The sequence below is a fragment of the Phascolarctos cinereus genome, unplaced genomic scaffold, assembly GCF_003287225.1.
Source record: "Phascolarctos cinereus isolate Bilbo 61053 unplaced genomic scaffold, phaCin_HiC Scaffold_3;HRSCAF=262, whole genome shotgun sequence".
NCBI lineage: Eukaryota > Metazoa > Chordata > Mammalia > Diprotodontia > Phascolarctidae > Phascolarctos > Phascolarctos cinereus.
This window is the reverse complement of record NW_027555736.1, coordinates 153847453-153869028: the sequence shown is the minus strand read 5'-3', so window position 1 is coordinate 153869028 and position 21576 is coordinate 153847453. Positions and strand designations below refer to the sequence as shown.

The 21576-nt window shown below is 39.9% G+C and overlaps 1 protein-coding gene across 2 annotated transcripts in view; it reads right to left on the bottom strand.

Moving 5' to 3' along the window:
* The window catches only part of MYO1E (myosin IE), a 236524-nt gene that overhangs the window by 116799 nt on the left and 98149 nt on the right, over nt 1–21576 (bottom strand). For both annotated transcript variants that reach the window (XM_020981944.2, XM_078151237.1), the window contains exons 4-6: nt 20222–20316; nt 5785–5872; nt 660–749 (exon numbers count right to left, since the gene is read on the bottom strand). In XM_020981944.2, coding sequence (XP_020837603.1) covers nt 660–749; nt 5785–5872; nt 20222–20316 — 273 coding nt within the window. The remainder of the gene's footprint in view (nt 1–659; nt 750–5784; nt 5873–20221; nt 20317–21576) is intronic.

The window sequence follows — 21576 nt, the reverse complement described above, 5'->3', positions numbered from 1 at the left end:
GGGATAATAATAACATCTACCTTACAGGATCATTGTAAGATTCAAATGAGATAACTACATACATTGCTTTGCAAAACTTTTTAGTGTTACACAAATGCTCGTTATCAGCATTATTATCAGCTACCTGGCAAAACAAGCCCCAGGGCAAATCAATACCAAGAGCTAGAGACACAACTCTGCTGTAGCTGAGTTCCACCAGACACTGAGGTAAAGGAAGAGTTTCATCCTTCAGTGCTCCCTAAAGCAGTCTGACTCCGTGGTGGAGCCTGAACCTCTGTTCTAGTCTCTGTTATAAATTTATTTGGCAGAAAAATCGAGGTTGATTTATTCTTCTCTTCTGGCCCAATCTGCTCTCTTCATGAATTTTGATTTTTTTTTTTTGATAAGGCTTCATGTTCAGGAGAATCTTGAAAAAGATCTTATTTACATAATCAAATGCCTACAAATAACTACAATCAATGTGTGACTGAAGCCAGCCAACAACTGGATCTGGAAAAGGAAGAAATAATCAAGGAGGACGCCTCCCCAGAAAATTTTTAAAAGGCCAGATTTTCCTTTGGGATGGATAGATATCACAAACCCAATTCAGGGATATCAGAAATAGAAAGCAAGTTCGACTGAACTGGACCATTTGATTGAGTGCTGAGGGATCTACTTACAAATCTGCTGGAGTTGTTATTCCGTACAGTCTTGGCATTTCCAAAGGCCTCCAATAGTGGGTTGGATTGCAGAATGATGTCCTTTACGTGCTAAAAATGGGACACAAAACAAAAAACTTGTCTGTTCAATTCTTTACTATAAAGAATGGCTGTCTGGTAGGGAATAGGATAAAGAGGGAAACAAACAATTGTCTGTTAATGTGTATTTCATTTCCTATTGTCTTAGATGCATCTAAGCCTGCACAGAATAGCATGTTTTCTTTCTTTTAAAAATTTTATAATTTGTTTTTAATCTATAAAAATCCATCCTCACCGCCTTGCCTTTGCCAATTGAGAAAGAAAGAAAAACAAAACCCTTGTTACAAACATGTGTAATCCTGCAAAACTGCCACACTGGCCATGGCCAAAACAAGAAAAATTTGTCTTGATCTGTACTCCATCACCTCAATCAGGAAGGAGGTGGCCTGTTTCATCATGAGTCCCCTGGAACCGCAGTTGGTCATTTTGTTGATCCTAAATCTTTCAAAGTTGTCATTACAATATCGTTTCATGGTAAAAATTGTTCTCACTTTGCATCAGCTCATAGAGGTTTCTCTGAAACCATCCTCTTCATCATCTCTTATGGAATAACAACATTCCATCTTATTCATATACCATAGTTTATTTGGCCATTCTGTAATTAATGGGCATTCCTTCAGCTTCCAATTCTTTGCCCTCAGAAAGAGCTGATATAAGTAATTTTTATACCTATAGGTCCCTTTCTCCTTCTTTCTTTGATTTCTTTGGGATGCAGAACTAGTAGTGCAAATACCACAATTTCTAAATTCAGTAAGAAGAATGGCCAGATTATAGGCATCGATATAGAATTTATTCTTTAAAATGGAGCTTCCTTAAACCTCTATTTACCTGTTTCATTGTTCAGTCTCTTATTTAGTGAAAGGTCCCCTCGAATAGGTCCTTAGCCAGGAAAGTGTGATTCAGGGGACTGAACTGGATTTGTGGGGGTGGGTCAAAAGGCTTGGATTCAAATTCCAGCTCTGATGCTCCCTACCCATGTGATCTCCAGCAAGCCATTTAACTTATTTAGACCTCAATTTCTTCATGTATAAAATGAGGGGGCTGGAATCAGGGACCTCTGGGGGCCCTTCTGACTCTAAATCTATAATCCTGCAAGATTAGAATATACCAGCACATCTCAAAGTCTTAGCTGGTAGACCTCCAAGTTCCCTGAAACTGCCACACCCACTGTTGGGAGGCTTGGTCAGCTTAGTGTCCCCTCCCATTCTCCCCTAAGAGACTATGCTGTCAGTAACCACCCACCCGCTCAGTTTCAATGGCATCATAAAGTATAGATCCTTTGCACCTAAAGGCTGAGAAGCCATAGTCTGTAGATCTATAGAAGCTGATCCCTCACCAGGCAAGGGCTTGTGAGTCCTACACTGGAAAGCTTTCACAACACTATCAATCCTAAGTCAATTTGCATGGTGTGTAGCCTCCCATTACGCCCATGAGACAGCTCAGTAGACATTAGTTAATACTGATGAGGTATCTGAAACAAAAATGAGTCATTTCTTGTACTTTTAATTATTCACAGGCTATGGACAATTAAGTTCCAGAAATATCAGTTTTCTGGGTTATTTTTTCTCTTTGCTACTGAGTAATTCTAAACCAGGAACCCCATATCATTGTCTTCATAGAAAAACAGGAAGAATGGAATCATAAACTGTAAGTCTGCAAACTAACAACTAAGAAACTACCAAAATATTAAAATTATTATTAATAATAATAGCCTCAAATAATGACACCAAGGGACATATTGTAAAGTGGTCTCAAAGGTTATGTCTATACTTCTAAAGATTAAAATATTACAGGTCTCAAAATGGAAGGGCCTTCAAAGGCCATCTAACCCAACCCTCTTATTGTATAAATGAAGAAACTGAGGAAAGTAAAGAGATTAGCTCATGTTCACATAGCTAGTGAGTATCAGTGGTAGGACTTGAATCCAGGTCCCATAACTTCAAGGCCAGTACTCTTTCCACTATGCTATGCTGCCTCTCCTTACTGCACCACTTCAGAAGAGCTATGATTTCATCAATATGGGTGGTGATATTCCAAATTCTCCATGGTTTTGCAAGTTGCTATGGACAAAAATATCTTAGCCTTCTTTAACACTCTCATACTTCAATGGGTCTATGATCTCATCCACACCAACTAAAATACATTGTTTTAATCTTATCTAACCTATTCTGTCAGGGCAATCTCATTTTCTACTATGAAATATATAGGATTGATATGCTTCATTCACAACTTATAGTCTCTCTCTCTCTCTCTCTCTCCTAACTTTTGTGTTTTCTAGGACCTCATTTTATTTCTTTTTAAATACATGAGAGGTGGCGCAGTGGAAAGAGCTCCAGCCTTTAAGTCAGGAGGACCCGAGTTCAAATCCTGCCTCAGACACTTGACACTTACTAGCTGTGTGACCCTGAGCAAGTCACTTAACCCTGATGGTCTCACCAAATAAATACAAACCCTGTAGGGTTTTGCTGTTTAACAACATTATGGCAAGCAGTACATCACTGACCGGTGTGGGTGATTGGAGTCAAAGTGGGGAGTCAGAAAACATGTCATAGTGGTTTGGGGAGTGAGACCATCAAATTAAAAAAAGAAAAAGGAACAGATACTTAAAAGATGATACTCAGTGAATGGAATCAGAAAATGGCACTTTCCAGTCATCTCTGTTGCAACATCAATTCTGTACCAGTGAGTCACTGAATATGTGTTAGAGCAGAGGATATGGTACAGTGGAAAGAGAACTGGTTTTGGACTTAGAGAACCTGGGTTAGGCAAATCACAAATTCCTTCTGGGACTCAGTTTCCTGATATGTAAGAAAATGAGGGGACTGGGAGTACATGACTCCTTATATCCACTTCAGCTCTATCTAATCTGATCTTGAAGATAGAGAATAAGAACTATATTGCCCAGATCCTACTTCTTTCCGTGCCCTCAGAGGAAAACATTCTAAGTCCATATCCTCTTTTTCTGTATATTCAGTGCTTCAGGAAACTAAACTGTCTTACAGGTTATCAGTGTCAGGTTCTAGGGTTGATGAGCCAGGCCATGAGAATGACAAAAGGATCTTTCTTTTTCAGGGCAATTGGGGTCATACAGCTAGTGTCAAATGTTTGGTCTGAGGCAGCATTTGAACTCAGGTCCTCCTGCCTTCAGGGCCAGTGCCCTATCCACTGCGCCACCTAGCTATGCCAGGATCTGTCTTTTTCAAACTCCCTGTGCAGTTAGCCTCCATTTTAATTCTTGTTTGTCTTCATTTATTGGCTAGGATCTTCCCTGGCCTGCTCTTCAGTTCTGTAATCTCTCTTACTTTTACCTAGCTGTTGACTCTCTGGTTGGCCCTATCTACCTGACTCTTGTTGCTGGTGCTCTTCAGTCATTTCCTGTGGCCTCCTCTTTTTTTTTTTAAGGCAATTGGGGTTAAGTGACTTGCCCAGTCACATAGCTACTAAGTGTCAAGTGTTTGGTCTGAGGCCAGATTTTGAACTCAGGTCCTCCTGACTTCAGGGCCGGTACTCTATCCGCTAAGCCACCTAGCTGCCCCCTGTGGCCTCCTCTTAAGACCTTGCTTTCTCATCTTCAATCACTCTGCCTCTGGATTGGCTCTTTCTCTTTTGTCTACAATATACACAAAGTATCTGTTTGTGAAAGGAAAAAAACAAACTTTAGTTGAACCATGAAATTCCTATATTATTTCTCTTTTTTGTTTTGCTAGCAGAACGTTTTATACCCACGACCTTCTTTTCATCACTAACTGCTTGCTCCTGAATCTGCTTTCCTAAAGGTCTCCAATCGACAGATTCAATTGCTTTTGATTCATCCTCATTCTCCTTCCATTCTCTGTAGCATGACGCTGTTGACGGTTCTCACTTCCTTAAACAATTTCCTCTCTAGGCAGACATGACGGTTATTCTTTCTTGGTTCTCCTGCAACTTTCCTCAAAAATCTATCTGTTTTCATTATTAGTTTGTCCTTCTTTCTGGGTAGAAATATTCCAAGGTGAGGTCATTGATTCTTCTTTAACCTCTCCCCCCTCCCTGAAAGCTCATCCATTTTCACAATGTTAGATCTCCCTGCTATGTGAATGATTTCTGAAATTAAAATCTCTAGTTATGACTTCTTTGAGGTGCTCTTGACCCATATTTCCAATATAAGATATTTCAATCTGGACATGTCATGATAAGAAATAGGACTAGGAGTAGGCAAGCTTAGGGAGCTGCCTAAAGTAGAACAATGGGGGTGCAACATAGGATACATTTTAAAGAAGAAATGCATGTATTTTCAATGACTAAATCTTTTTTCCAAGACACATAATTTCCTTTTGTGATAAATCAGGTCATATGTGTTATAGTTCAAAGTTCAAAGCCTTCAGTGGACACATGGAACATAATTTTAAAGGATCCCTAGAGTATACAAAGGCCTTGCCCCAGCTCCACTCATGGTCACCTTGAGCTTAATATGTCTAAAATGGAACTCTCCTCTTTTGTCTAGATTTATTATTTCATCATTGTGATAACTCTCCACAGATGCAGATCAGAAATTCACGTATAATGTATAGTCTTACAGAGTTCTCTGAGTGAGAACTGAATCCAGGTCTTCCAAGTTTCAAGTCCAAGCCTCCATCCACTACCACACAGTGTCTTTCTTTTGAACCCCACCTCCCAAATAAGATCCCCACTTCTGACTTTCCTCATTCTACCATTCTCTGATTGACTGATTAAAAACTGGTTCTGAAAGATCAACAAAACCTCACTAGAATTTAACCTTTGAAAATATTTTAAACAGACCATCACAAGGTTTAAAATAAGATAAGTACTGGCCACTGTTAACTTCCAAAAGTTGCCAATTTGTCTTCTACTTGTGCTTGTTTAGAGATAGGCTATCTGGTTACTTGTGTGATTCCACACTGAAATTGTGGTCAAAACAAGAACAACAAAAAGTGATTTGTAATACTTTTTATCCTCTTGCATTCCTGCAGATTCCTTCTGAAATCCTGACATACCTCAGGGCCCCAGAATGTCTCACTGTAGGCCTGAGTGGCTTCAGTCAACTCACCTGGACTTTTGGGCCACCTCCAGAAATTCTGGAGATGTAACTCATGATGTACTTGGCAGCTACAGTCTTCCCAGCACCACTTTCACCACTGAAGAGAGAAAAGCACACAGAAAAGATCTATGAAGTGACTCATGACATAACACCAATAAGGAACTGATTAAAAATGTGTGAAATTGAATAGAGAAGTGAGAAACACTAGGACTCTGCCAAACAAGTGGTTTCCATGAAAAACTTAATAATACATTTAATTGATGGGTAAAACCAAAACAATTCCATCTCTTCAAGGAGACTCAGAAAGGAAATGTCACCCCCATTGAATGTACCTGCTACAAAATTCTGCACAGAAAGAGATACTGCTGTCTTGCTTTGCGAGTGTGGGACTCATTACTAATAGCATTAGTACCACTGTGAATCTTTCCTTCTTTCTCTCTTTTTTTGGCAAATGAATGAAAATAAACAAATGATTAGTCTTAATTTTTTTTTAAAGGGATAGAAAAAATATCAGATTTCAAGCTATTTGCCTGGAACCGATGTAGGCTTCCTTATTTTAGGCATTCCAAAATTAAATGATGAGGCAATATTAATCATATCCTGAACAACAAAGAACTGCCTTCCTGTTCTTCAGTTTTATGGCATTTTCTGCTCTGTGTGTGTGTGTGTGTGTGTGTGTGTGTGTTTTAAATAGCAGTCTACTCTTCACAATTCCATCCTTTCCTGTAAAATAATGACATCAGTACAGTACATGCTGAAATCAAGTCAGATGTATATTCTTCCTACCACTGGCCACACAATTACCACTATGAAGGAGGTCAGAATACAGGGACCTCAGTGACTTAAGTTTAGCCTCAGACTTTATTTGGAAACCTTGGTTTGCTCTGTGCTTATAAATAGAGTTTGAGGTTTTTGTTTGGGAAGGGAGAACAGGAGCTCTTCTCTCAAAGGTTTCCAGACAGAGCTTGTTACGCTACCACCATACTGTGGTGGTAGGCATTAGCTCTCTATCACATTAACAGGGAAACTGGAACAACAACCACCACAATGACAACTGTTGGTGCTTGTTTTATCATTTTGTTGTTCAGTCATTTCAGATCCTTCATGACCCCATTTGGAATCTTCTTGGCAAAGATACTGAGGTGTTTGCTGTCTCTTTCTCTGCCTCACTTTACAGATGAGGCAAACAGGGTAAAGTGACTTGCCCAGGGTCACATAGCTAGTAAGGATCTGAGGCCAGACTGAACTCAGGAAGAAGAATATTCCTAACACCAAGCCTGGTACTCTAACCACTGTACCAACTACCTGCCCCATATACATACGTATATACATACATAAAGGGTATCCCAAACATCTATTTAAGTCTTCAAATAATATTTAATTTTCCCCCAATTATGTGTAAAAACAATTTTTAATATTTTTTTAAAAGTTTTGGGTTCCAAATTCTATCCCTCCCTCCCCTCCCTGAGATGCTAAATAATCTGATATAGACAATACATGTGCAATCATGTAAAACATATTTCCATATTAGTCATTTTGTGGAAGAAAACTCAAACCAAAAAAAGAAAGAAAGAAAGTGAAAAATAGTATACTTATGTCTGCATTCAGATGCCATCAGTGCTTTCTCTAAAGGTGGATAGCATTTTCCATCATGAGTCCTTTGAATCAAACATTTATTAAGCACCTACTCTGCCTAGGCACTGTGCTTAGTGCTGGGGGTACAGTCCCTGCCTTCAAGAAGCTTGCAATCTTGCAATTTAAGCCATTAAACATACATAAACACATTATGTATGTACATGTCTGTATATGCAGGAAGGTATATATCTGTTGTCTGAAGAATGAACTAGCTAATTAAGTCTGGAGAAGTCCATCACCAGGTTAGCCAAAAGGATGATATATTTTTCAGCTTTAGTCAGGTCTGCGTTAGCAGTGGGAGAATATCCCCACTGATGAAATACTAAATTCTTAAAACAGTTCACTGTCATGAGCAAAAAATTCTTGTTGACTGACTGACAGACATGGCTGCTGACATTTATGCCCTCAGTAGATGGTAAGTTTCTTGAGGACAGGCACTGTCTTTTGTTTTACCGTTGTATCCTCAGCATCCAGCAGCCTCTGGTACATAATAGGTGCTTAATAAATGACTGTTGGATTAGATTGGAAGAGAGAGAAGGAAAAAACTATCCATCCTGTTAAGTTTATTAAAAGCATCCAGAGAAAGAACTGATAAATAGAAGTATGTATAGGATAGTTTTACTTACATATACCTATTTGTGCCTAATAGTAGCCATCTCTAGGGCAGGGTAAGGGGGAGGGAAGAAAAAAAAGGGGGAGAGGAAAGAAATTTATACAACTTTTTTACATATTTAAAAGGAATAGCAAGTTGTACATAACAGATTTGTGGTTTCATGTGCAATCATCTTTCTTATTATACTATGTCATGGAAATGCTTGTTTTATTCCATAAATTAAAACAAATTAATAAAAAAAACCCTGACAGCATTGTCCCCTATTCCCTATAACTGTAGTGAAGAAAGTGATGGAAAACTGAAGCTTCTTCTTCTTTCCTGAAAGCAAATGAAAACAACCACAATGGAAGGGAAAATAACTGATTTTATACATTAAGTAAGGGCTTCTGGTTTGGAATGAAGACCTCTAAATGTTCAGCAATTTGTTGTCTCTTTCAGCAGCTTCAATTGAAATTAGAAATTGTCTAGACATTGATCTGAATTGTCATCACTGGACTTCAATTTACATGCACTTTTAAAGAGTATTATTGATTTGAACGGCAATTTACTCACAATATCATACGATAATGGAATGTTAAAATCACCTGAATTGTATAGTAAGTATATGGAACCATAATTATACCTGGTGTTGTCCCTGGTAAAGTCAACTGCTTTCCTTCTTTTGGGCATAGCACCAATGAAAGACTAAAGCAAAGTAACAGTGAACAGAACCTGAAATGATTTAACCAGTATCTCACAGATGTCAGCACCATCAGCTTGCTTATGGTAACAGGCATTGTGAACTCCCTTTTCTAACTTAGTTTTCATAAATTGACTCTCAACTGAGTGAAAAAACTATCCTACAAAGTTTATTTTCTTTATGTTTAGAAAACCAGCTGTTAAAATGCTTTGAGACACTTTCAAACAAAAACTCTCAGATTTCATACAAAATGTCAGTTTAAATAGGAGCATAATTTAATGTTTCTGTACACGGTCGTTACAGAAATTGGAACATGTGGTATAAATTCCACAAGAAATGGGAAGAGTGGATTACAAAACATAAACTACTTATGACAGTAAATTTATTAGCTCTAAGGACATTTTTTTTTGCAGCCAGGTATAGGGGTTATTCTGCACCAAAGAGCAATAAAATGATTTCAATATATTTCTGCCACTGCTATCAGATACAAAGTCATGATGTCACAATGCATTTCTTCCAGTCAAATACTACAGGATCACCAGGGCCAAGTTCATCTATAGATGAGATTCACCTCTCTTACCTTCCTCTGTGTTTTCAGTACTGGCCTTGTACTACACTGCTTGTAATTTTGATAGTATTTGCTCCTTTTCATTAAATATAATACAAATATGCTTCTTTATTTTTTGGTGAGGGTAAATGTGCTATTTCTTTAGACTTTACTGGTCCAAACTGAGTGGTCCAGATGGGACTTAATATTTAACTGTTAGTCATTTATTAGGCATTTATTAAGCACTTACTATGCGCTAGGCATTGTATTAAGTGCTGGGAATACAAATACAAGCAAAAAGACACTTTCTTCCCTTAAGGAGCTTATATTCTAATAGACAAGACAACAGATAAAAGGAAGCTGAAGGGAGGGAGGGGGCAGCTAGGTAGCACAGTGGATAGAGTGCTGAGCCTGGAGTCAGAAAGTCTCATCTTCTTGAGTTCAAATTCGGCCTCAGATACTTCCTAGCTGTGTGATCCTAGACAAGTCACTTCACACTGTTTGCCTCAGTTTCCTCATCTGTAAAATGAGCCAGAGGAGGAAATGGCAAACCAATCCAGTATCTTTGTCAAGAAAACCCCTAATGGGGTCATGGAGAACCAGACACAACTGAAATGACTGGGGCCATAAAGGAAAGTCCAGAGGAGTGTTGCCTGATAGGAAATGATGAGATGGCTGGGTGCCCTCCTTAAATGGAGGTTCTGGGAGGAGTCATTCAATCAGAGGGAGGGCCCTTAGGAGCAGAGGATACACTTCAGGGGTGTGAGTTCCAGGGCTGAAGTGAGCTTTCCGGTGAAGAGATTTCTGGAGCATGATGGAACAGTGCATATTAAAGAACCTGCAAAAATTCAACTGAAGAATCATGTAGAGTTCTATAGAGTGGATTCAACACCACAGGATCTGAAGCGGGAGGGATCTTAGAGGCCATCTTGCCTTTAGCCCTCTCCACATTTTAGAGAATAAGAATTTGTTGTTCAGTTGTTTCAGCATTTCTGCCTCTTTGTGACCCCATTTGGGTTTTTCTTGTCAAAGATACTGGAGTGGTTTGCCATTTCCTTCTCCAGCTCATTTTACAGATGAGGAAACTGAGGCAAACAGGGTGAAGTGACTTGTCTAGGGTCACACAGCTGGTGAGTAACTGAGGCTGTATTTGAATACACAAAGACGATTCTTTCTGACTCCAGGCCTGATGCTATCTATGGCGCCACCTAACTGCCACAGAAGAAAAAACAGAGTCCCTTAAAAGTTTAGTGACTTGGCCAAGGTCAAATGAGTAATAAGTGGCAAAGGTAGGATTTGAACACAAGTCTTAGGGCTCCAAGTTTAGTGTTCTTTTTTTGGTGGGGGGGGCTAGGCAATGGGGTTAAGTGACTTGTCCAGGGTCACACAGCTAGTAAGTGTTATGTGTCTGAGGCCAGATTTGCACTCAGGTCCTCCTGAATCCAGGGCCGGTGCTCTATCCACTGTGCCACCTAGCTGCTCCATTAGTGTTCTTTCTTCTGTACCATGCTGTCTCCAGAAGCCAGAGGGTGCCTGATATCAAATCTGGCTTTTTTTTTTCTTTGTGAGGGATTTCTCAAGTAAAAAAGAATTGAGTTAATGAAAAATAAACACAAGGCTGCAAATCCTGAGGTTATACAAGGCCAAAGCATTGCTGTAACTGATCATTAGTCCGGAAGATAAAGTAATAAATAATGCCATCAGAAACAGGAAGATTTGAAAGCTGACTTTGCTGAAGTCATCACAAACATGATGAGGAGTTTGCAATCCTCACTGGCAAATGACTCTCATCAACCAGGATCAAGATCCCGACAACTGCAATCCTCTCTGTGTCTTTATGGAAGCACATACCCTTTGTAACCTCATTTTGCCAAAAATATTTGCTATCTCACACAAAGTCGGAAATAACAAATAATAGCCTTGCACCACGATGATCATGAGGCAAGATAATCTGGAGGGAATGAGAAGCCACATCAAAGAAGGGTTCTGGCCAGCCTGGCATCATTAACAACTCAGTCCACGCAGTCACTTCTTGGCAGAGCTACGGTATCTGAAGGGAAGATGTTTATTTTTTTCTTCAGAACATCTTTTCTGCTCATCTTGGAGGGAGGGAGGGAGGGAGGAGGTAGACAAAACCCAAACCTTGAAATTGGGGATTAAAATGTAATTATTATGTCTCTACATTGGCAATGAACTTAGCACTCCATCTCCCAAATCCGTATCTTTTTATAGGCTGTCTCTCATGGCCGGAATGCACTCCTTTCTTGTGTCATCTCTTGGATTCCTTGCTCTCCTTCAAGAATAGCCCAGGTACTGTCTATGGGAAGTCTTCCCTGCTTCCTTTCATACTGGAGTCGGGAAGACCTAAATTTGAATCCTGCCTCTGAAATTAACTAGAGATATGGCCTTGGGTGGACAGCTAGGTGGCACAGCGGATAGAGTGCTGGATCTGGAGTCAGGAGGACCTGGGTTCAAATCTGGCCTCAGACATTTACTAGTTATGTGGCCCATGGCAAGTCACTTCACCCTGTTTGCCTCAGTTTCCTCATTTGTAAAATGAGCTGGAGAAGGAAATGGCAAACAGCTCCGGTATCTTTGCCAAGAAAACCCTACACAGAGTCATGAAGAGTCAGACATGACCGAACAATCACAACATGAACTTGGGCAAATCTCTCAGTCTGACTTTCCTTGTCTATAAAAGGGAAATTAAAATTAGACCTATCACCCATAGACTGCATAGTATCAGATGAGATAATAACAACAGCAACAACAATAATAGACAGCATTTACATAATGATTTAAGGTTTTCAAAGAGCTTTACAAATATTATCTCATTTGCTTCCCACAACAACCCTGTAATATAAGTGCTATTAATATCCTCATTTTGGGGCAGCTAGGTGGCTCAGTAGATACAGCACCGGCCCTGAGTTCAAATCTGGCCTCAAACCAAACACTTGACACTTACTAGCTGTGTGACCCTGGGCAAGTCACTTAACCCCAATTGCCTTTTTTTAAAAAAAAGTCCCCATTTTACAGAGTAGGAAACTGAGGCTGAGAAAGATTAGGCGACTTGCCCAAGGTCACATAGCTAATAAGTGTCTGAGGCCAGATTGGAACTCAGGTCTTCTAGATTCCAGGTCCTGCATACTATCCTCTTTTCCATTTAATGTTAGCTAAATTATTAATAATTCTGTTATTACTTCCTTCTCCTCAAAATATCATATAAATGTACAAATATATGTCATATCTCCTAGTAGAATCATTCATTCATCCAACAAAAACTTACTAGAATTTAAATTTGTCATGAATAGGGATCTTTGTGTCCCTACTACTAAGTACAATGGATTACACATAGTAGCTGCTTAATACATGCTTATTGAATTAGCTTGGCAAAATGTAATTAAATGAATGATGACCACAACATTTTATTTCCAGCATTTTGAGGACTACGTGCAGAAAAGTTCTACCTCTTCCAAATAGCAAATAAATCCATATTTAAATCACACTGTCAAACAGACAAGCCATAACATTTGGTCCGCAAAGAAAATGGACATGGTAGACATCTGTCTAGGCAGTATTTGTTTGTGGGCACTCAGTAAAACTGCAACACCATCAACAACAGCTAAATTATGTATGTGGCCCGGTCAAACCCTGCCTCTACTCAGCAGGCTGTTCGAATTGGATAATTAACTAAGCTCTCTGTTTGCAGTCAAAAGTAAACCAGTTTCCACATTCCTGTTCAAACAGTTAATAATTTACCATATGGAACTCAAAATTAAAAAAAAAACAAAGAATACCAAAAAACAAATAAATAATAATTTTTTTGGAGGGGGGAAGAGAAAGTAGCCAATACAGAAATACGTTTTGCATGATTTCACATGTATAATTGATATCATATTGCTTGCCTTCTCAGTGGATGGGGGAGGGATAGAAGCGAAGGAGAGAATTTGGAACTCAAAATTTAAAGAGAAAAGAATTCTCTAAATAAATAATAAAATTTAATCTGCCATGGCTTATCGTCAAAAGCGGGGCATTTCCCCTCAGATGCAAAGCTCTACTCAGAAATGACTAATTAAATGGTTTTAGAAAAAGCTTACCAAGGCTAAAACAATAATAAAAATGCCCTCCCGACTCATCCTTCCTCCTGAATGTCCTTATGCTGAAAAGGAGAAGTTGCAAGATGATTCAATTTACCGATTGAATATAATATATTAGTGATTGAATTTTGCTTCAACTTCAAGTAATACCTCACTGCCAGGGCCTTATGGATACAAAGTGAATAATAAAAGACTATAGAATTTAGGTGAATGAAGAAATAACTTTCAAGTTTATGGAAAATTACATTCCCAGTTCTTTTCAAAGATAACTGCCCTTGGTTTCATGGAAATTGTACAACCAAACTGCCTCCTGTAAGTGAATATGGAAGTCACCGTTTTCTTCTGGCCTGGCCACGCAGTTGGAGCTTTGGTTGATAGTGAAGAGGCAGAGAGTGGTATAGTGGAGAGTCACAAAGTTGAATCTGTTTTGGAGTACCAGCTCTGACTCATAGTAGCTGGGTGACCACTAGGAAGTCTTTGAGATAATTTATAGTATGACAACAATAATATATAGAAAAAAATATTGACCCTAAACTTTATAAAATGCTTACTGTCTCTCCTAAAGACTCTGCACTAAGTGTCATTGAGAAGGCATTGTGGTGTAGTGAACTCTAGACTTTGTAGTCAGGTGACTTCTGGGTGCAAATATTGTCTTTAAGCCTCAGTTTATCTGTAAAATGGGGCTAATACTCATAATATCTATCATACAGAGTTGTACTGGGGATCAAAAGAGATAATGTGTATGAAAAGCTTTGTAAAATGTAAAGTGTTACGTAAATGTTAATTACATTATTTCAAAGATAAAATGAAATATAATCCCTGTCCTCAGGGAACTTATTGTCTAATAAAGGGATAAGATAAGCAGCGGTAGCTTTCACACCATTCTTTTTGGATTGTGTGTGTGTGTGTGTGTGTGTTAAGAGATTGGCTGAATCACTTGTGCCTCTTGTCTCTTCCCTTCACTCCTTAATATCCAGTCAGTCACCAAGTCCTATTTCAGAATGCTTCTCTTCTCCATCATAGCACTTGGCACATGTGGGGACCTTTACACAGCATGCTTCTTGCAGATAATTCTTCATAAACAACTCTTTAAAAAATATATATGTATATATAGATATATGTTTATATATCTATATATTTATATATATAGATCTATCTATCTATCTATATGAAAGATTTCCTACAGCAAAAGGTAAAAAAAAATACTTATATGCATGATACTCAATGACTCTCATGGGTTTTCTTTACGAAAAACCTGTGCATTCCTTGGAGGATGAAATCTAAACAGTTATGCATTCAAGGCCCTCAACAATTTTGCCATACTTTATCTACTTATTCCAGTCCTATCTCCCTATCTACTTAACCCAACCTCTACTACTAATCAATTAATCAGGTATTAAGTACCTACTAGGTTCCACGGCACTATGCTACCATCTATGGGAGATATCAAGGTGGCATAAGACATAATCTCTCCCTGCGAGAAGCTTGCAGCTGTATTTCCCAACGCAAACCCTTCTGCTGCCCCAATCAGGCCTACTTCCTCTTTGCCTCGAAAGTGGCATGGTGATCCTATGTGCCAAACTTGTCTTTCTCCCAACCAAAAGTTTAGCTGATGCACTCTTTCTCTCATTTATAATGCTATCGCCTCCCAATGACTTTCCCTTCCCCTACCATAATGGAAACATCACTTACAACGAAGCATACCTGAGCAAAACAAATCAGCACTTTGGTCGTGTCTGACGTGTCTCCCTTTGCACTCATATAATCCACCACTGCTCTGCCAGGGATGAGAGGCAACCTTCACCATTGACTCTGGCTATTCTCCCAGTGCTCTCTTTCCTAGTCACTAGGCCTACCCACACTCCATCCTTGAGGGTCCTCTTCTTTGAGATCTTTCCTGACTAGTCTAGCCTACATTTATCTTCCCTTCTCTAAAATCTTATAATCATATACTTCATAGTACATCAGGGACCCTCATATAATGATTATGGAGATTTATATTTATTATAGCTTTACTTATACCATTTTGGGCTGAAGTTATAATTTATTTGATACTGAGCTGTTGGTCAGGACCACAACCCCCCAATTAGAACACTGTTTCTAGGGGAAAAATATAATCCATTTAACCACATGGTTTCCAGGAGTGCATTGTGGCAAGAAGCAAAGACTGCCTGTGCATGGAGATCTGGCAGTGCCCCACTCACACCTGTTCCTCAGTGGATGAGGGCTGTGGGGAATTGCATGCCAAGAAACTCTCCCAGCTGCTAGGGAGACTAATGCAGATGACTGGGATGTTCTCTTTCCAGATCTTGGTCTTCTTTGAAGCCTCTGCTAAAATTCCACCTTCTATAAGAAGTCTTTCTGGGATCCCTCCAAAGCCAGCACCTCTGATATCATTTCCAATGCATCTTGTAAATATCTCACTTGTACATAGCTGTTTTAATGTTACCTCGCCATTAGACTCTCAGCTCCTTGAGGGCAGAAACTATTTTTGCCTGTGTTTGTATCCTTAGACCTGGTGCTTAATAAATGGTGTCGATTCACTGACAGTAACACTCAGACTAATAATGAGAGGCAGAAGTCTCTATCTAACTTTTGGGCACACAGACATTTTCCAAATGACTCACCTAACAATCACACCTGGCATGTACAAAGACCGGCTTTGATCTCAAGTTCTGGGCCAACATCATCTTATTGAATCGGCCAACACTGCCCTATGGTTAATGCCAGGTATCACGAGCACCATTAGATCATGTGGGAAACAGGGAGACGGAGCTCAATGAAGGGATTTCAGATAGCATGTTGGGACTGAAGACAATGAGAAGCAGAGTGGAAAGAGCAGTTGGCTTTGGGGATGCTAGAGCATAGCTTTTGAGCTGGAAGAAGGGACTGTGGAGGCCACTGAGTCTGAACTCCTCATTTCCCAGGGACGAAAACAGACCCAGAGAGAAAAAGTGATTTACCCAACATCACAACAGTAATAAGTGGTAAAGGCAGAATTTGAAGCCAGGTCTTCTGGATCTAAAGCCAATGGCCCTTCCACCACAGCCAGTGTCATGGCCTGGATCTACTACTTTAGAAGTGAGACCTTGAGCAAGTCACTTCCCTTCAATGGGCTTCTTTTTGTTTTCTGACCTATAAATAAGGACTTTGGGCCAGATGATGTTTAAGGCCCATTTCAGGTCAACAGATCAACCAATCAGTATTATGCTAGAGAGGGATTGGATCTATGATTTCACGGATATGGGGAACTCCTGGGAGAGGAAACTCCTTTCCCAATGTACACTGGCAACTTCTTCACAATCTATAGTCTTAGAGAGCTGCCCAATCCACTGAAAGCAAAGGGACATGTTTAGGATCCCATAACCAGTACAGTATGTGTCAGAAGCAGGCCTTTCTGGTTTTGAGGCCAGCTCTCTATCCACTAGAACACGCTGCCCCTCAGGTAATGGGGGGTACAAAGAAAAAAATGAAAAAACCTCTACTCTCAAGGAGCTTGACTTCCCATCTAGAATATCTCCTTTGGCCTATACTGCCACTGTTGTTATTGTTGTTGAATCATTTCAGTTATGCCCAATTCTTGGTGACCCCATTTGGGGGTCAAAGTTACTGGAGTAGTTTGCATTTCTGTCTTCAGTTCATTTTACAGATGAGGAAACTGAGGCAAAACAGGGTTAAGTGACTTGCCCAGGGTCACACAGTTAGCAAGCCTGGGTTTGAACTCAGGTCTTCCTGACTCCAGAGCTAGCACTTTATCCACCACACCACCTAGCTTCCCATAGTGCCACTGTGTCCGCTTCTATTGAAAAGAAATGAACATGGACTGGAAGAATATTAGAAATGTTGCCTTTACACACTGATATCATCTGTGTCACAGAAGTAAATGACACAGTACATAGAAGAGTTCACTGGGTGGTAGAGGTCTGGCTAAGTGCCATGAAGATTAGAATGTTATTTTTTCTTGTTTTCCTTCTCATCAGTGTGAAGATGAGCTCTATTTCCTTCTGTTAGATTTCCACCCCACTCCTATCACCTAGCAAGAACTCCTTGTCACTTAAAAGAGTCTAAGCCTACTTCCCTTCAAATCAACCAGAGAGATACAAGTTGTTTGTTTTGGGGATCAGAGATACATTTGAGTTTGAGTTGGCATTTGGGGGTCCAAACCCTGTAATTGCTACTTATTCAGCATCGGGTTCATCTGGTTCTCCCCATTGGAGCTCTCTTGAGCAACCTAACCAGTTGTACAGATTTCTCTTCTGCCCCACAGGATTTATCACTTCAACCTACAGTAATTGTCTCCTAGGGAGATAGGCATGCAGAACTATATCCCTTCCTCCCTCTCCCCCACATCCAGTCTCACTTAGCAGACAAAGAGTAGGGTGAGATTGGGTTTTGGCAACTCCCATTGTGACCACCCAATCAACCACAGACTTCTCTATTCTGAGTCCAAACATGGTAACATGGAAATGGCCCTGAGAAGCAACAGCTTTTAATTCTTGGATTAATTCATTGGAACACCTGGCTAACAGCTGGCAGGAAGCATGAACTTAATCTTGATGGAACAGAAGCAGCTTCAGTTCCAGCCTGTTGAAAGCATTTATAACCTTATGTTAATACACACATTAGGCTCTGAAAGCATATGCTTTTGGTGCGCCGAGCTAACAGTTATTCATATAAATAAGAGTTTAGTTATTCAAATACATAAGAGTTAGTTAATATAGAGACTCCATAAATCACTACTGAGTCATCTTTGAAAAATCATAGCTCTGACCATAGTACTTCTCTGCTCAAAACATATTAGAGGCTCTTTACTATCTTTCTGATAAAATTCAAACTTTTTAGTATGTCATTCAAATACTCCACAATCTAACTCCAGCCTCCTTTTCCAGCCTTACTTCTCCTTAGGGACCACATAAATTCTAGCCAAACTGAGGCACTTACTGTTTCCCAAAAACGTTCCGTGTTTTTCCTGCCTTCCTGTCTTTGTTCATTCTACTCCCTCTGTCTGAAACAGGAACCCAGATCTAGACCTGCAAGGCCATTTAATCCAGCCTCCTCCTAAGTGATTGGCCCAAGGTTGCAAAGAGGTGGAATTTGAGTACAGGTCCTCTGACTCCAGATGTCAATTTTTTCCATTGCATCATGCCCCTTCCCAATCATTCTTCTCCATTCCTGCCAGTCAAAATACTATCAAAGGCTCAATTCAAATATCACCTTTCTTCTTGATTTTTCTAATCAGAAAGAAATCTTCTATACCTCCTCCAGCAGCTAGGTGGTACAGGAGATAGAGCACTGGGCTTGGGATCAAGACACTTCCTAGCTGTGTGACCCTAGGCAAGTCACCTCACCCTGTTTGCCTCAGTTTCCTCCTCTGTAAAATGAACTGAAGAAGGAAATGACAAACCACTCCAGTATCTTTTCCAAGAAAACCCCAAATGGGGCCATGAAGAGCTGGATATAACTGAACAACAACATGCCTCCTTTAAATTCTTTGATATCCTTCTCTGTGCCTTTTCAATGACGCCTACAATATTTGACATTGGTTTTCCTTCATGTTCATGCCTCTTCTCCCTCACTATGCCATGTCTTACTTATTTTTGTGCCCCAATAGCACAGAGTACATATAGTACAGATAGAAGGCAATTAAATACTTGTTGAGGATTGAATGAAATAGCATTGCTTTCTTTCCTCCTAGGATTATAGATTTAGAGCTGGAAGAGAGCTTAGAGGTCAAAGTCTAATCATCTCCTTTTATAGATCAAGAAACTGAGGCCTAGAGAAGTTAATTAATTGATTGATTAATTGAGTTAATTTATTTTTGCCTCCTGCTTTAGCTGCAGATTCAGAGGAAAAGAAAAGTGTGTAGGAGAGAGACTTTATTAATAAAATTCATCCCCACCACCAATGCCATTCTGCCTTCCTCAAATTTACCTTAATTTCCTTTCTGAAACTACCCCTGTAGCCTGTGATCTCCTCTAGTTAATGAGCCTGATAGACACTCTCTTCTACAATTCAATTTAGTTACAATTGTTGAAAGTTTTAAAAATTCAGTAAATTAATAAGTTTCTTTTCTCTTTTGTTTTGTTCATTCATCTTAATTATTATCCTCTGACCCACATCTCAAAGACACAGCCCTTGACCTTCCTGCTGTTGAATTTCAAGTGTTGACTTTTAACTCAAGAAGTGTTAGGATAAAAGAATGATGAAATGGAAGTAGGGGAGGGCAAGCATAGAAGTTCAGTTGTAATTCTCTTATACCATTCAAAGCACACTAGGAATGTTCAAGCTGGTAAGAGACAAGATTCTACCGTGAAAGGAAAGAGAAAAATAGAGCAGAGTAAAAAGCCCTGGTTGACAAAAACTGGCCTAGAAATATTCTGGCATAAAAGTACAAGCTCTCTAATCCAAAGGGAAGATGAAGGTGAGCAAGGAAAACATCATTTCCAAGGGCAGCTGCTTTACTGTTTTACGCAAAACATGGTAGGAAGGCCTAATCTTGGGTGGCATCATGGAGCTTGAAGCCAACAGTCAGTTGTTTTTATTTAACCACATGGGACAAACACTAATACTGCAGAAGCTCCCTCTGTGCTAGTCGTTACTACTTTTAGGAAAATAAAACAAGATAGAGCAGCCAGCAGGCTTCAGACTCAGCCATGTGAACAGCCTTGTGGCATTGCCTGCTGACATGAAAGTGCCATTGATTGACGAGGTTCAACAAATAGCGAAGTGGGTTACATGCCCATGGACAAGATCACGCAATTAAGTGAGTGTTGCAGACATCAACTTTGCTTGTGCTACGTGGAGAAAGCATTTGACAAGGTTTAGTAAGGAGCTTTGCCAGACAGATGCAGGAATGGAATATATGAATATCATACCTGATGATGACACATTGGTTTTCTCTGTCAATAATCATATTTCTATACATGTTGTCAGCAAGCGCATAGATATGGGGTGGATTTTCATACTGTGCCTGCGGAAGAGGAAAAGGGAAAGGCATCCATGACACATCAATCATAAAAAACAGATTTCTAAACAGGAGGAGACAGAACTGGAATCACTAGTGACTTGCCCTAGGGCCCGTGTGGTCAAGCAGAGCAAAAAGCTACATTGGAACCATTCGTTTCTCCTCTCTGCTCCAGAACACACCTTTATTCAGGTTGGGTTCTTGCTATTGCATGTTGCTGGTTGCCCAGATGAAAGGCCAGAATTTGACAGCTCCCTGGTCTTCGTCAGCAGGAGCTACACAGCAGTTCAAGGTCGAATTTGACCCAAGGCATTTCTTTTTTGAAAATTGAATGGCAGGAATCCCTAATAGGCAGATGTGATTCAGCCCTTAGACATGACAAAAGTCTACAGATATTCGAATACCACACCCTACCACTTAAAGCCACACCTTGGTGAGAACTGCCCATCAGTACTGCCCACCTATGGCCTTTGGGCTAAGCTAACCTGGAAACACAAAGTTGTTCATGAGAGCTTTGATTTAACTGCCACCTGAACTACAATACTCTAATTTTATTGAAGATATGATTGAGAGCACTTGGGACCCTGGAAAAGATATGGGGTGAGGGAGGTGTGGTGGGAGTTAGGTGGAAGGGGTAGGGCTTTCTATGAGGAAGAGGGGGTGGTAGTCTGAGGGAGCAAACCGGTTTGGCCTGTTTGTTTTATCTCTAGTGGGTAACTAGCAACTGGGACTGGGTTGTTTTGTGCCTCCCAGTTTCATGGGACTTCTTTGTTAGCCTTCAAAATGGAAAAAAACTCAGTTCTCCTACCTAACCAAATTCTCCTTTTCACATTACCTTCCATCCAGCTTTTGAATCTATTCCAGTCCAATCTCTAGCTCCAAGACAAAACAATACCCCCACTCAATCACAAACACTCTTTGAATCACAAATGCCTAAAACCAGGACAAGGAAAGAGAATTTGGACTGAGTCAAGAGATCTGGGTCACCAGCCTAGGCATGGCCCACAAATCTCTCAGATCCTGTGTCCTCATCTGGAAAAGGTGGACAACAATCTCTGCTCATCTCTTAGGATAGTAGTGAGAGTTAAAATGACCAAGATGAAAGTGTTGTGAAAAGGATAAAGTGAACAGTGGTTTCTCTCTCTGTCCATGGATTTGGATAGTTGATTTTTTAATGGAAGAAAACTCCCTTTACTAAGGGAGATGGCTACTCACCAGTTTGCCTGAGACATTTAGAGATTATGTAACTTGCCCAGGGCCACAAAG